Source organism: Panonychus citri, unplaced genomic scaffold (genome assembly GCF_014898815.1).
Source record: "Panonychus citri isolate SS breed McGregor unplaced genomic scaffold, ASM1489881v1 Contig00143, whole genome shotgun sequence".
NCBI classification, from domain to species: Eukaryota; Metazoa; Arthropoda; class Arachnida; order Trombidiformes; family Tetranychidae; genus Panonychus; species Panonychus citri.
In genome coordinates, this window is record NW_026515548.1 from 343,666 (window position 1) to 359,827 (window position 16,162).

The 16,162-nt window shown below is 33.4% G+C and overlaps 2 protein-coding genes across 2 annotated transcripts; one reads left to right on the forward strand and one right to left on the reverse strand.

Moving 5' to 3' along the window:
• The first annotated feature begins 114 nt into the window (after positions 1 to 114).
• LOC128396312 (40S ribosomal protein S24-like) lies at positions 115 to 1,169 on the forward strand. Its single transcript, XM_053356883.1, has 4 exons — positions 115 to 259; positions 428 to 499; positions 596 to 919; positions 1,004 to 1,169. Exons 1-4 carry the CDS (start codon positions 257 to 259, stop codon positions 1,004 to 1,006), a joined length of 402 nt encoding a protein of 133 aa, XP_053212858.1. The 5' UTR covers positions 115 to 256; the 3' UTR covers positions 1,007 to 1,169.
• A 67-nt stretch (positions 1,170 to 1,236) lies between these two features.
• LOC128396311 (cytochrome c oxidase assembly protein COX18, mitochondrial-like) lies at positions 1,237 to 2,559 on the reverse strand. Its single transcript, XM_053356882.1, has 3 exons — positions 1,678 to 2,559; positions 1,493 to 1,615; positions 1,237 to 1,426 (listed from the first exon to the last, which is right to left on the reverse strand). The coding sequence occupies exons 1-3, from the start codon at positions 2,479 to 2,481 to the stop codon at positions 1,268 to 1,270; spliced, it is 1,086 nt and encodes a 361-aa protein (XP_053212857.1). The 5' UTR covers positions 2,482 to 2,559; the 3' UTR covers positions 1,237 to 1,267.
• Positions 2,560 to 16,162: the final 13,603 nt, after the last annotated feature.

The window sequence follows — 16,162 nt, forward strand, 5'->3', positions numbered from 1 at the left end:
TGAGAACATGAGGTTGCAGCTCCACCTGAGGGTGAGATGGAAAAGCTTTTTGTCGTTTCAAAAGACCCGCTTTTTCTTCGGTTATTAGAAGACGGACCCTAAACAGGAAAAGGAAACTTAGTCCAGGTTGATAGAAAATTGTTTCAGTAAAGATATTATGCCTGTTCCAAGTTAATTTAACAATTTGTTTAATTGTTTTGTTTAATTTAATTTTGTGAAAATCTATTAAAAAACGTGAAATTTTACATTCTACATCATGGTAAGTTGTTCTTTTCAATAATTCTAAAATCAATTAGACTGATATCAAGTGGTTCATCGCTCATGTTGTTTTTCTTTGACTGATGGCGTTTTCTCTTCTATTTTGTCAACTTTTTTTGGATCAATATCTAATAATTACTTTCATTTTCTTTTTTTTCATTAATGCTAGTCATCTGAAGGAGGATATACTTTACGAACACGTAAATTCAAGACCAACCGACTTCTTTGTCGTCGTCAAATGGTAAGCTTTTCATCGCTGGCTTGTGCTTATGATTACTTTTTAGTCTAATGCTGCTTTTTGTGTCTCGTGTTAATCTGCTTTTATTTTTTCTTTTAGGTTGTCGATGTCATTCATCCTAGCAAAGCAACCATCTCCAAACAAGAGATCCGTAATAGATTGGCTAAGACTTACAAAACCCAGCCAGATTTGATCTTTGCTTTCGGATTAAAGACACATTTCGGTGGTGACAGGACAACAGGATTTGCCCTCATCTATGACACAATGGACTACGCTAAGAAATTTGAGCCCAAATATCGATTAGTACGTAATGGTTTAACTAAGGTTGAAAGACAACCCAGAAAACAACGTAAAGAGAAGAAGAACAAGATGAAGAAGGTCAGAGGAACCAAGAAGGCCAAAGTTGGTTCAGGAGCCAAAAAGGTAATTAGACTGTCTTAAGTTTTAAATTTCATCTTCTCTTCATCGAAACTAATATTATTTTATCTATCTCTGTTTCTTTTCCAGTAAACTTTCTTTAAAATAGCAATCCAATATTTAAATGGGATCATCATTTTTGAGGCTTTTGCCTCTATTCATTGTCAATCGTTCAATAATTTATCACCTTTTTAGTGTTTTTGATCTTGTTGGATGAATGGAGTCAAAAATCATTAAAGAAATTTATCCCTATTAATGGATTATTCTAATTTTATAATCATCTTAATTAATCAACACTTGAATCCAGCGCGTTTGAATCAAAGTTTTTCAAAAAATTCAACAAGTTTATTATCACTATTTCTGTGTTGAGCCTGTCAGTCGTTTCCAATCGATCGGCTTGGGGTCATTTTTGATCACTGGTATTTTTAACATTCTTCTAATCTTAGGAAATGAAAGGATGTAATGATGTAAAGTTCCACATGCTGCCGAAGTTGTCCAATATAATACACAGCCCTACGAAAGAAGATTCAATAATAAGTTAGAACTTTTTGCTTTTTCTGTGATTTTGATCTAAATTACCGATGGTGTGAACGAGCTCAATCCTAGTAGAACGACTGTCCATCCCTTCAAAAATATCATTAAGACTCTTTCCAGTTTAGTTTCAGCCATCACTCTGTTCTGATTCTTGATGATCTCTGTTATCTGGAAAAAGCAAATGAATTCATTTCTCTTTAATCTTCCTTGACACTCATACATGTATTTACCTTGATGCTTGAAAGAATTGATGCAAAAAACATCGCAGGCCAAACATAATAAGGATCAGGAATCGTTAAATTCTGAAACCAAGAAACTCCTCCGGTGAAAAATTGTTCATGTACCGATGGATCTTTCAATAGCCAGGGTCTGACACAGAGATTGTTGAGAGCGGAAGACATGGTGATCCAGAATGGAAACTGAAAGGCAATTAAGACAACTCGTTGACCAGGGTGGACATTGTTGTCGATATAAACTTGAGTCGCTTTCTTTTTGTGAGCTCGCATGAGACTAATGCGATACTTTCCCTTTTTCAACTGACCAAATGCTACCATTTTCTTCAACCGCTCGGCCACTTTTTCCGTGTGTTCTGATATTTCAGGGCCAACATTTATTAATTTGTGAGTAATTCGTCGATCGTAGCACATGAAAGGAAAAACAATCAAAGACCGAAAAATAAAAGTCGAAACCATTATACTGAACCACCAAGGTAAACCGGTAGTGTCATGAACCCAAATTAAGGCATCGGTGCATTTCGAGACTGGAAATGAAGTTCCGATTGACTCACTGATAGAAATCATTTTATCACGAAAAGATGAAGCACAACGAACAGATTGAAGGAAAGAACATTGTGATTGATTAACGCTAATCCTTTGATTAACATGATTTCGTCCTCTTGTTATCAATAACAAAGAGGTCGAAGTAAATTGAAACTGAGAACCGGACAAATGATGAGCCGATCGATCACCATGAGATTTTAATCTACAAACAACTTTTCTTTCCAATATTCTGTTCAACGATAATCTCACAAACATAATAAATACTTTCAATTAATCATTGAAATACAAATTCATTGATTCAAATTATTAATTTGAAATGATCATCACATGTAAACACACAAATTAAAAGTTTACATGTGAAACCAAAGTAACGACACAAAAAGCGCGTAAATTGAAGGAGATTTCCTGAAATGAGATTTTCCATCAACATTTTATCTGTAACAATCTCCACTGTGAATTATCAAGAACCAGAACTAGTTGTCTGCAATTTATTCACTAGAATTATCATCTTAAGTCCTTTCGAACGTGATGTCAATAAACAATTAGATGGTCAAAGGAAATGAACAATAATCAAAGTAAATTCGAGTAAATTTTCACCTAAAATCTTTTGATGACCAACAATCAACAAACAATCAAAACCATTTAACTTATTCGATCAACATTAATGGTCTCCAGAGGAACAGTAATTTACATAATCCAATTGTCTATTAATTTCAGTCGAGAAACTGATTAAAGCCTTCGAATTGATTGAAATAAAAAAAAATGGGTAAAGACCAAAATCTAGAATCAACTAAATGATTCTTACCATTAATCGTAACTATGAAATGGCAATTCAATCAATCTCATCACCAGAATCATTAATATAATTAATGATGAAGGAGAAAAATCCAAATTGATAATAAATAATCATTTGTATCAAATGTTTCCAAGGTATTTCCTCTCATCTTCCTTAATCATCTGAAGATTCAGTAATCATGAGGTTTAACTGTTCAGTTTAATGGTCACAATCAACGTAATCATGAAAACAAAAACATTCACTTAATCTATTGGTATAAAATTGATCAGCAATCAAATCAGATTGTAAACAATCTAATAAGTAACAACAATGATCAGAAAATCAATTAGATTATTTAACTTTTTCACTAATTGCATTTAAATAAATCTCTTGAAGATATTTAATTGTCTTGACTGATTCCAAGTTTGATCAATTGATTGAATAAATGAAACCATTGAAACAATTATACATTTACATGTGAATATTATAAAAATAATTAGTTTAACCAGAAATGAACGTTAAATACAAATTGATGAATCGACATAAACCAGAGCAACAATCAAGAATGGATGTCACCCTAAGGCAATTAATTGATTATTACTTATGTTTTAATCATCCCTTGTATGATTATCACTCAAAGTAAATGCTATAAATAGATATTGATAATCAAAATAGCAAAGTTGAATTTGGCTCAGCTTCCAGCTAATGAGCCGAAAGGACAATCTCAATATTGTAATAGCTTTGAATCAGTTAATTGTTAAGTTAATCACAATAGATATGCAAGGAAATTAAGGATTTGACCTTAGTTTGTGACAATCAATTTTCATCAAAAGTTCCAAAATGTAACAATTCAACAGAATGAAAATTGTAATTCTCATGATATTGTTACTTTTTAATTGTTAACAATCAATTTTTGTTTATTGTTTATCAACTTAAATTGAATAATCAAAATAACCAATTAATAAGTATAACAATTAGACCAGGAAGTATTATTAGCAATTAAACAGTTATTTGTTTTCACTTTGCTCTCAAGATGTATAATCAATTGATTTAACTTTAATTGTTTACACGTTTTGTTACAATTCATTTGACTGAACACTCAAATTACAAACTAGTTGATTAGTGTATTGGGTTAACTAATTTAAATTTAGGTATTTCTTAAAATGTTTGCAACTAAACAACAATTTGAACACAATTAAAGTTATAAATCTACACAATCAATAAAATTTAGATTTCGTCTTGTTCAGTCAACGATTCCAACGTTAATTTGTATAACTTTCACTAAAATAATTTCGTTTTATTAATAAAACTAATAGTTGAACCAATTAGCTTATTTGTCTAATTAAACAGTTATTAAATTGTTGTTTATTGATTGTACAAGTCGATTGACAATATAATTATGTTTCTTATAAGTTCATTTAAAGGAACAATAAGTTTTTCTCTAAATGAATCTACCTTCCTATTCCCACTTTATCTTCACCAATTTAATTCCCAATTTAATTAATTAACTAATCAACCAGCACTCGAACACTCGTAAAGGTTTAGTATAAAAGAGAGATTTTGATTAGCTGAAAATCATTCAATTCAATTGGTTAGAACAAACAACAACAATCAGAAAGTATTCTATTTACATCAAGTGCCTAATCAACGACTCAAAATGAACGGTAAATTGTTGATCTGTTTCGCTCTCGTCTCTTGCATGGTCGCTGTTGCTTACGCTGGTAAGGGTGGTTCGAACATCGTTATTCAAGACTGTTGGGGAGGAAAGACGATTCTCAATGACGGTGGAAAGGGAAACAAAGGAGGTGGAAACATCATCTTAAAGGACGATTGTCACAAGAAGGAACATCATGAACAAATTTGGGGTGAACCCGTTTGGGGTCACGAAGAATGGGGTCACTGGGGATGGAAATAAGTTCGTCGACTAATTAGAAGGGTAATGTATACAATCTCCTCATCAAAATCATCATCTTCCTTTTCATCTTCCCTCTGTGATCTTCTTCTTCTTCCTCTTCCTCTCTTGGTTTCGGTGCTTCTTCGGGTCTTCTACTTTCTCCTAATTCCACTTCCTCTTCCTTCGTCGATTCTCCGACTCAATGGTTACCAATGAATAGTTTTTTTCGATTTCAAAGGGTTTATCCATTTTCGATATTGAATCTCTGCCATTTTCATCTTCTCTTCCATTCTCTTCATCACCTCCACCCCTTCCCTTCCTCTTTCTCTTCCTGGGTTAACATGGTCACTCCTTCCACTCGATGTTCACTTGGTCATCTCCTCTCATCCTCAATCATCCTCCTCTCATCACAATTAACATTTGGAACTGGTTTCCTTTCAATTAATTAAATACTAATCACATGCTTGATTAATACACAATAATAATTAGTTTAATAATAAAACGATTTATTTCCAGATAAATTAAATTTGTCTCTTCTTTCAATTCAATTATTTACATTCATGAAATTACATTAAATCAATTAACTGTCACTCAGAATGACAATTCAATTTGGACACTCGGTTAACTTATCATAACAACTACCGGTTTGATTGTTATTGTTGATCAGTTAATAGATGCAAATAATCAATTTAAATTAGTGACAATTCGAGTAACTTGAATTAAAAACACTTTTCAATTATTTTCCAACAATTTAATAAGTTAAAAACTCAAAACTCTCACTGAATTGATACATTGAACTGAATTTAAATGATTAAATGTTTATTCAAGAGTGAAATGTAACTAACAGAATTCAGATATTTATGATAATTGATTAATTAATAATAATTTAAATTGTTGTCAAAAAGTGATGCATTTAATTGAATAACCTTTGTTACCATAACCAACAATTCAAAGTATGACAATTAATGAGTAATTGTTGGCAATAAATGAGTTTGATTACAATATTATCAATGAAAAAACTATTCAGTGGAAATACAATTAAATTAATGTCATTATAAGATGATTAGTGAAATTTAATTCAAATCAGTTAAGTGAATTATCAAATTAAATCATTGATTGACTTAATTAAATATCTAAAACTGAGTAACCAGTTCACATGGTAAATGAGTGTTTATAATTAAATGTAATTAATTGATGAGACGAAGACGATTAATGATCTTGATTATAATGAAAATATCAACTTTAATCACATTGATTGAAAATAAATTAGAAATCAAATCAAGGTTAATTGTTCTAGAAACAATTAAGGGACAAATGAAAGCAGCTCAACAACCATAATAAGTGATAATGATCATGAGATTAATTGTTATGTTGATTTGACCAAGACAACGAGTTAATCATTATCAAGAGTGATTATTTAGGTGATTAAGATTCATATTGACTAACCAAGATTAAGCTTAATTCTGAGATTAAATTGGTTGACTCCAATTAAAACTAAATCAATTTCTGTATTTTTCAAGATCAAAATTGATCTCAACTTTCATTTACCTCGAGTGCTGAATTAAGGGACTTAAGCTAATTGACGATTCGAACAATTTTCGAACTGAAAACTTTGATTCATGTCGAATGTTGGACTCGATGGAAAAATCAACAAGGAAAAGATGGAGATGATAAATTGATGTTGATTCTAATTCCATGCGCATCTTTATCATCATAATAATTGTAGGCACAGTTACAAGTTACCGAGGGGGATTATTCAGAGAGACACGTTTTGATTGAGGTTTAGATTTATAAAGACTGAGGTTGATTTATTGGAGAATAAATTTTAATTTGAGTAAGTTTAATTAGGAACTTGATTAGTCAATGAAGTGAGAGGGAAATCAAATTATAAAAAGGGGTGATTAGTTAAATGAATACATGAAGTACAAATAAAGGTTAATTGACAAATTTACCAAAGATGATTAACTGATCGATTGTAAATTGAATGACAAAAGTTAACTGATTGACTGATTGTTAACTGATGAGTAAGGTCCTTACTTATTGGCTTTTATACTCAATCTTTCTGTTGGTCAAATGATTCAAATTTAAATATCATGTGATTGATAAGACAGTTTAAAATAGCTTAAAGAGATTAGATTAACCTCTTACGTAATACCCTTACAGAGCCCCCTGGTTCACGTTGCTTACGGGTGAATGAATAGAATTCATGGAATTTTGTCACAACTGATGTGCCGGAATTTCATGAATTCAACAACCACCGTAATCAACGTCGAAAGGTCCTTTCGATTCTCCTTCTTCTGAATCTTCCAAACAATTGTAAATCGATGTCTTTATAAGGTGATCTTAGAAATTCAGTTCCATCACACATTTTCATTTCGTCGTAAGATGCAGAAGGTTTTCCTTGAATTTGCTTTCTTATTTGGAAAGGCCAATCGTCTATTATTTCCATTATTCCTCTGATTAGTTGACTCATCTGACGATTGTAACCATAGTTAACATGAGGGTACGGTTTTGTGTACATTGGATGGTTGATGGCTTCTTCATGAGATTTTTCGAATTCTTCATAATCCACTGCATAGGCTAGAAGAGTATATCCTGCGTCGATGAATGGTGAATGTTCGCCTTCCTGGATGATGACACCAAATAATGAGAAGATGATGTATCGAAGACCCAAACTTTTTGTTTCTAATTTACATTTGTAATACACATTAACATCTCTAATCTTTGGTCTAATCAGATCCCAATCATCCCAACTGAATCCCATAGAAACAAAATCTTCAATTCCACCGGCGACACAAATTATATCTTGTGACTTCAGGACCTGAAGTACCTTTTTCTTTGTTGCTGGCCAAGCATCAGCTCCTCTTGTTAATTCAAAGGTGATACCATGATGTTTTGTTTTAATCTCTTTGAATGATCCTTTTGGATATCGGACAATTTGGTTTAAAAGAGCTTCACCTTTCAGGTTTACAATACTAATCCAAATTGGTAATGGTCGGACACCAGCTTCGGTAATGACATCAGCCTTTTCTATGTCGATTCCACATACCTTCAGATTCTTTTTCTCAAAAATTTCTCTCGCTTCTTTGATTCTTTTTACATGAATACATTTATCGATATCGAAGCTGTTTCTCGGATTAGTCTTCTCTTTCAACCATTTTTCTCTTGCTTCTCTTCGTCTTCTATCTTGATTCGATTCGATTCCATATTCCACTCGTTTTTCCAATCTTTTTCTTTGATTTATCATCTTTTGTTTCTTTTCTTCTGAGATACTTGAATCCTTTCTGATTTGGGCAATTTCAATTTTGATCTTAGGCTTAGCGCCCACTGGTTTTTCACTATCTCCAATTTCCTCATTTATCTTTTTGGGAACTGGTCTTGATCTTTTAAAAGAAGAAGGTCCTTCTTCTTGGTCACTCACATCATCACGACTTGGTGCACAAACACGAGCGGCAATTGGAAAACAATCCCATGATCCCCACTCTGGAGCACTTTCAGTCTCGATTGATGTTGATGTTGATGTTGATGGTACATTTGATGACATTGTTGATGAGGGTTGAACTGAACTTGTTGAAGGTTGAAGGTGAACTGATTCGACACTTTGTTGCGAACTTGATATTTGTTGACTTTTCACTGTTTGGCTTGAGTTTGTTGATTGGCTTGAAGACGCTTCTAAATCTGAGTAAATAAGCTCATCATTAGCTTTATCCCAGAAAGGGTCAACTGGTTGATGAATTTGATCTAGAAAAGGTCCTTTTCTGATCGATTCATCTGATCTCCTATTACCAATGAAAATTGATTTATTCTTGGATGGATCATTTTCATCAATTATCGCTTTTCGAGCTTGAAAATTTGGAACCAGAATTGCTTCATTTGGATATTGAATTCTCAATCGTACATCAAAAGCTTTGTTTATTTCAATGTGTTTTCTTTGTGTTTCTTCTATTGGTATAACTGGTTCAGGTTCATTTTGATGAATTTGTTGCTCATTGTCCTTGATGTAACTTAACATTGAATTTACTTTGAACTCTGCAGCTGGACAGAGTTTTAGATGTTTAATCATTTCAAAGAAAGGTCCTTTCTTTTCACACTTGTAATTAACACATTTAACTTGTAGCTTTTTAAACATCAATAACTCGTCACCATTAATTTGTATAATCGTTGATAAAGGGTTGGAGATACATGATACACAATCGAACTTTTTACCAATTAGACTCTTTTGTTCAGGTTCTTTGTTCCCTTTTCTCAAATTCCAAATTCTGAATAGCAACTTAATACAATAATTACAATAGAATTGATGACATTGGTCACACTTGAATGGACATATTGGAATGTGGTCACATAATTTACATGTAACTGAGATGAGGTATCTTTCGGTATTGGCTTTGGGTAACTCAGCTAAAATGAACCCTGGAATGACCTCACCTAAATCAATTTGACTCCATGTTTTACCAAAGATCTTTTCAAGTCTTTCTTTGAATAGAAGTTCAAGTGACTCTCTTGGAACTTCCCAATATTCATCTAGATTGTCCATCTTGTTTTAATTGAAGGTGAAAAGGTCCTTTTCTCTTTCAATTTCTTTAACACTTTTGTTAATTATTTTAACTTTTCTAATTGATGATTTGAATTGAGAAGGTCCTTCTCTTTTCTCTTTGTTAATTGTTGATGAAAAACACATAAAAAGATGATTAATTGTTGAAAAGAAAACACTTTGTCACAAATGGCTTTTTAAACAGAACGTTGTAACACTTGTCGTCTGATTGGCGCTTCTCTCTGCGGTTACGGTTTTGTTGCGGTTTTCGGTTAATGTCCGAATCGAATTTCGAATTTCTCATTTTCGCTTTAAACATTGTTTCTCATCGGTTAACTTGTAATTTGATTTGAGTTAATTATTGAAAGGTCCTTTCAATTAATTAATTTACTCAAATTAACTTATTGCACTTTATCATGTTTCATTTAAAACTATTAGTTTGTTAGTTTGTTAATTGTTAAAATCACTTATTAGAGATAAGGTCCTTATCTCGTCGTCATCATTTCGCTTTTGTTATTTTAGATTTGTTGGTTTTGTTGATTTTCTTTTGTTTTTCTATTTCTTCTTTCCATTAAATGGGTTCCAAATGATCTTTTTGTGTACTTTCTTTTATTCTTTACAGGTTCTTGTTCTACTTCACTTTCTTTTGCTGTTTCTACTTCACTCTCTTTCGCTGTTTCTATTTCGCTTTCTTTTCTTGATTCTTCCGCTGTTGTATCGTAATATACTTCAGTTTCTGAATCAGAATCTTCTGGTTTTCTTATTGTCTTGGAAGAAGGTCCTTCTTCCAAATTTTTCTCTTCTTTCCTTTCCTTCTGGTTTTCTTCTAAAGATTTCAATGTTACTGGTACTGGATGATTTTGTTCATTCTTCTTTTCTTCTTGTTGTTCTTGTTGTTGTTGATTCAACCTTTCCAATTTATCCGAAATTCTGGTTAAACTTTCTTCATGATCTGAATGACCAGATATTACAATCGTTTTCTCTTTGCTTGTTTCTTCTTCTGTTTCTTTTTCCATTTCCTCGTCATTTTCTTCCATGAGAGAAGGTCCTTCTCTCTCTTTATTTTCTTGTACTTTTCTTTCCATCGGAGGAAATTTCTTCAGTAGATACTTGTAATTCTTGGGCTCTTTACATATTATCTTTTTCATCCTTTCGTAATTGAAACTTTTCACTTTCCTTGTATACACGCAAACCAATTTTGCTGTTGAATCAAATGTATCCAATACAATGTATTTACCTTCGTACTTGTTTTTCATAAAGGCTGGTCCCGTTGTATATGGAACTGGTTTTACCTTTACCAAATCGCCTCTTTTGAAATCAGGTTCCTTCTGATTTAAATTTCTTTCCGCTGCTGTTTCTTCCGATTTCTTCTCTAATTTTTCTTTTACTTCTTTTCGTAATTCCAAAATGTTATTTTCTTTGTATAAAGGGTCGATCTTTAGTTTGTTGTGAAGGGTTACTCGAGGTTCATAATTGAATAGTAATTGAAACGGTGATTTTCCTAAATCGCTTTTAATCGATGTGTTGTACCCAAATATTAGTGTTTGAAAGTTTTCATCCCATTTGTTTTCTTCTTCTGTGTAGATTGCAATTCTCGTTTTAATCTCTCTGTTTAGTCTCTCGACAAGTCCATTTGTCTGTGGATGATAGGCTGAAGAGTTTATCAATTCAATTTGATGTTCTTCTGCGAACTTTTTGACCTCGTTTGACGTGAAGTTCTTTCCGTTATCAGTTTGCAAGGTTTTAATTTTACCATAGATATTCATTATTTGTTCCAAAAATGCTACCACTTCCTTGCCTGTGCCTTTCTTAACGGGTTTCGCTACACCGTAACGAGTGAGTGTATCGACTGCTACCAATGCGAATTGATTACCGCTTGTTGATGTTGGAAACTTTCCAATCATATCTATTTGAACTCTTTCAAATGGATTTCCAGGAAGTTTCATCGCTTTAGCTTTGCCCATTTTGAACGTTTTCACTTTGTTTTCTTGGCATTTCTCACATGCCTCAATCTTTTGCTGAATTATCTCATCCATTTCTGGGAACCAGAAATCCAATTTGATTTTGTTTAATGTTGGTTTACAACCAAAATGACCTGCCTCTAGAGCATTATGGTATTGATTGAAAACAGTGTCAATCAGTGAATCTGGTAAATAAAATCTTGTTGATTTATCATTCATAATTCTGAATAGGATTCCATCTCGTATCTCGTATCTACGTTTCATTTTTCCATTTTCCAAATCTTGTTTAAACATTTTACATCGATTGTCGTTTTCTTGTTCCTTTTTAAGTTCACTTTCTTTGTCTTTTTGTAACTTGGGTGATTTAATCGTTGCCATCAGATTCTTTTCTTGGATTCGATCTAAATAATCAAATTCTTTGACCACAGTCAGAAGGACCTTCTGACTCTCGTGATTAACGATTTTTTCTTCTTCCATCAATTCGTAATCTTCTTCATCCGATTCGTATTCTCCACAATAGTTCAAATACTTATCGAAATGATCGTCTTTCATTTCTCCCTTTTGTCGATGTGACCATTCGTTTGATCTTGAAAAACAATCCGCTGGATGTTTTTCACCTTTCAAATATTGTATGTCGAAATCGAATTCTGCTAAATCATTCTGCCATCTCATGATTCGTGTAACTTTAAATCTTGTTTTCTTTAGCTCACAGAGAGCATGGTGATCGGTGATTACCGTGAATTTCTTGTGTCTCAAGAAATGTGCGAATTTTTGACATGCATAGACCACTGCTGCACATTCTTTCTCTGTCGTTCTCCATGAATACATGTACTTTTGAAGTTTACATCCGAAAAAGTAAACAGGATTCCAAATGTTATCTTCATCTTTTTGAGCCAATATTCCTCCAATTGCTACTGCAGATGCATCGACGATTAATGTTGTCTCTCTTTCCTCGTAGAAATGAGTCAGTAAGCACTTTTCCGTTAGCGCTTCCTTGAGTTGATTCCAACTTTTTAAAGCTGCTTTATTCAATGTAATCGCGATACCTTTATATTTGTTCTTGACCATTTCTTGTAATGGTGCTGCAATTATTGCGTAGTTTTGAATAAATCTTGAAAAATAATTGAATAGACCAAGGTGAGATCTAATCTGACTTTGAGACGATGGTGGATTAAGGGCCTTAATCCGTTCTATCTTCTTGGGGTCAGGTTGGATGTTTCTTCCAGAAACCAAATGTCCTAAACATACGAACTGAGTTACTCCTGCTTGGAGCTTTTCGACTCTGTTTTTGAAACCAAATACTTTCAATGCTCCAATTACTTGACGCATATTATTACACAGTTGATCGATGTCCTTTGCATATATTACAATGTCATCGAAATATCCGAAACAACATGAATATTTCAGCTCTCCAAGAACTTTGTTGATGACCTCTTGGAAATATGATGGTGCATCGGCCAAACCCATTGGCAATCTTTTGTATCTGTAACAACCGTCTTCGGTTACAAAACTAGTCTTATCTCTTTCACTTTCTGGAATTTCGAGTTGATAGTAGCCTTGTGCTAAATCCAATGTTGTAAAATATTTGCTTCCTTTTAATCGATTTATTGCGTCATCGATATTTGGCATAGGGAATTTTCTTTTCTGGATTAACTTGTTTAATTCGATGTATGAGGTTACCATTCTCCACGTACCATTTGGTTTTGGTACCACGAATGCTGGAGCTCCTCCACCCACATCCGAATTTTCAATTATTCCGTTTTCTTTAAATTCTCGAATAATTTTTCTCATTTCCATTTTCATCTTTTCGCTCGATCGAAAAGGCTTACATTTTGGTATATGATTAGTTCCAATGTCAATTCGAAATTTGGTGAACTCGGCTGGCACGCAACCCAAGTCGAACTTGCTTTTAGAGAAAGATCCTTTCTCTTCCATCAATACCTTATGTATCTTTTGTTTATCTTCCTCACTTATCTCTGTATTAATTTGGTTGTATAATCTTTGTTTCATGTCGTCGACTTCTTCCGGTAGATCTAATTCATTGTCCTGAAACTCTTCGATCTTGTTGATTATCAACGGATAATCTTTTGGATAGTTTTCATGAATGAATTTTACCAAATTGATTCTTAACGTTTGTTGAATTGTTATTTCTCGCTTGTTTTCCCAATTTCTTAATGGTTCTTGAATGTAAGGAAGAAGGTCCTTCTTCCTATTTACTTGCTCTTCCACTGGTTTTACTTTGTTTAGATCGTAATCGTCTTTGTACCAATTTTGTAATAACGCTTCTATCTCACTCATACTTGGTGGTTCGATTTTTAACGTGTAATCATGACTTAAATCTCTGTGTTTTAACGTGTATGGTTTACCTAAACCATTCGTTTTTATAACCAACCAGGTTACCTTTATGATATTTTCACCAAAAAGAATATCGTTTGATAGTCCATCTATTACATACGCCACCATTATCTTTGGCTCATTTCCATTGTAAACTCTCAGTGGCACAAAACAATCTGATCTTATCATTTGTGTTTTATCGGCTGATGAAAATTTCAATTCAAAAGGATATGATAATAATCCAAGTTTAATGGCAAGGTCCTTGCTGATTAAACTTGTACATGCTCCTGTGTCGAACATTCCTTCGACCTCTACGTTGTTGATCATCACTTTGATCACTGGGTGTCTCACATTCTCAGGTAAGTGAGTTGAGCTTTTACTCACTATCAATTTTGTTGCATAGGTTCGTCCACCTTCGATCGGAATATCCATTTCGACACAATTTACTTTACTTGGTGTTGTCTGTAGATTTGCTTGTTGACGCGCTGGTCTCTTTTCGGGATATTTAGTCCAACAATTTTCTTCATTGTGTCCAATCGCTGAACAATGAGAACATTTTTCTGTTGATTTTTCTTTAACTGGGGTGTTCATGTTTCTGTTGAACCTTTGGTTCTGTGGAACTTGACCTTGAGGAGGACCTCCTCTGGTGTTTCTTGTATTTAATCTACTGGCCTCTTGCCAGATTCCGGTAACTTTTCTTTTGATGCTATCAGCATCACACGTTGCACTTTCTGGTATTATCTTATTCTGAACATAATAAGGTAATGAATTTAGTAAAAACATAGCGACTGTTTGTTTATCTGCTTGTGGATGAATAATTTTTACTGCTGTTTCAATCTTCTTTAGATGAATTTTCGGGTCTTCCTTCGAGTCCCATTTCTTTTGGTAGATCACATAAGCTGAGTCAGCTTTTTCACTTGATGTGATGGTTGAGTTTATCATCATTTTCTTCCATTCTTCCCACAGAATATTTGGTCTTTCGATTTTCAATTCTTCTGCTATTACTCTTGCTTCTGATTCTAATAAGACTGTCGCATGGCTTACCCACGAATTTCTTGTTGGATCTAAGGTCCTTAGATCATATTCAACTACTTGAATGAATTCGGTGAATGGTTGATTTTCTCTGTTCGGCCATTTCCGACGATTCATTCGATCCATGGCTTCTTTTTGCTCAGGTTTCAATCTTACTTCTTTGTTATTCAGCGTTTCCAAACGCTCCATGAATGATGCTTTTTCTCTTCTACAATATTTATTTGAAATTAGGGCCGCGATCGCTGGTGTTATTCCAACTTCCTCCTCTAATTGTTGTTGATTGTATGTTAGAAACTGATCTATACACAAAATTTTGGCTTTTATTAAACGACCAAGGTTTTCGAAATCCACACCGGATTTTCTCAATGTTATACCGTCCACCCATTTATATTCGTAATGGCGTCGAGGGTTTACACTTAGTGCTTCAGGCAACTCATCTGAACCACTTTCGTATAATTCTTGGAGAACTTGGGCTTCCCAAATCTCCCTTTGTAACATCACGTTTGATTTCTGTGATGGGTTTATTATTCCCCATTCATCAGCAATTGCGATAAGTTCCATCCTTGGGACTTCAATTTCTCTTTCTTTTTCCACTTTATCTGTTTGCGACATTTTAACGATGATTTTGATTTTATCACTTTCACAAATTAACAGTTAATTTCTTAACCCACAAGTTGTAGCTAATATTTCACTCTTGATCTAAGTACCACCTAGATTTCGTGAGAAAGGACCTTTCTCACACCTTTAGCCCACTCTGAAGGTCAGAAGGAATTTGTCCTTGTAGAGTCTCTACACCTTTTGTAAATCAACGGAAAAGGAAACTGGAAGCTTTGGCTGAAGCTTTTTATAGCAGTTTATAGGCTTATACACGTTGACTAGGCCTGTTTACACATCAAAATTTTATCACTTGAATAAGATCGGCATCTCCACCATTTTGTAGGCACAGTTACAAGTTACCGAGGGGGATTATTCAGAGAGACACGTTTTGATTGAGGTTTAGATTTATAAAGACTGAGGTTGATTTATTGGAGAATAAATTTTAATTTGAGTAAGTTTAATTAGGAACTTGATTAGTCAATGAAGTGAGAGGGAAATCAAATTATAAAAAGGGGTGATTAGTTAAATGAATACATGAAGTACAAATAAAGGTTAATTGACAAATTTACCAAAGATGATTAACTGATCGATTGTAAATTGAATGACAAAAGTTAACTGATTGACTGATTGTTAACTGATGAGTAAGGTCCTTACTTATTGGCTTTTATACTCAATCTTTCTGTTGGTCAAATGATTCAAATTTAAATATCATGTGATTGATAAGACAGTTTAAAATAGCTTAAAGAGATTAGATTAACCTCTTACGTAATACCCTTACAATAATCACCTTCATTCTCTCTGTCATTTTATAT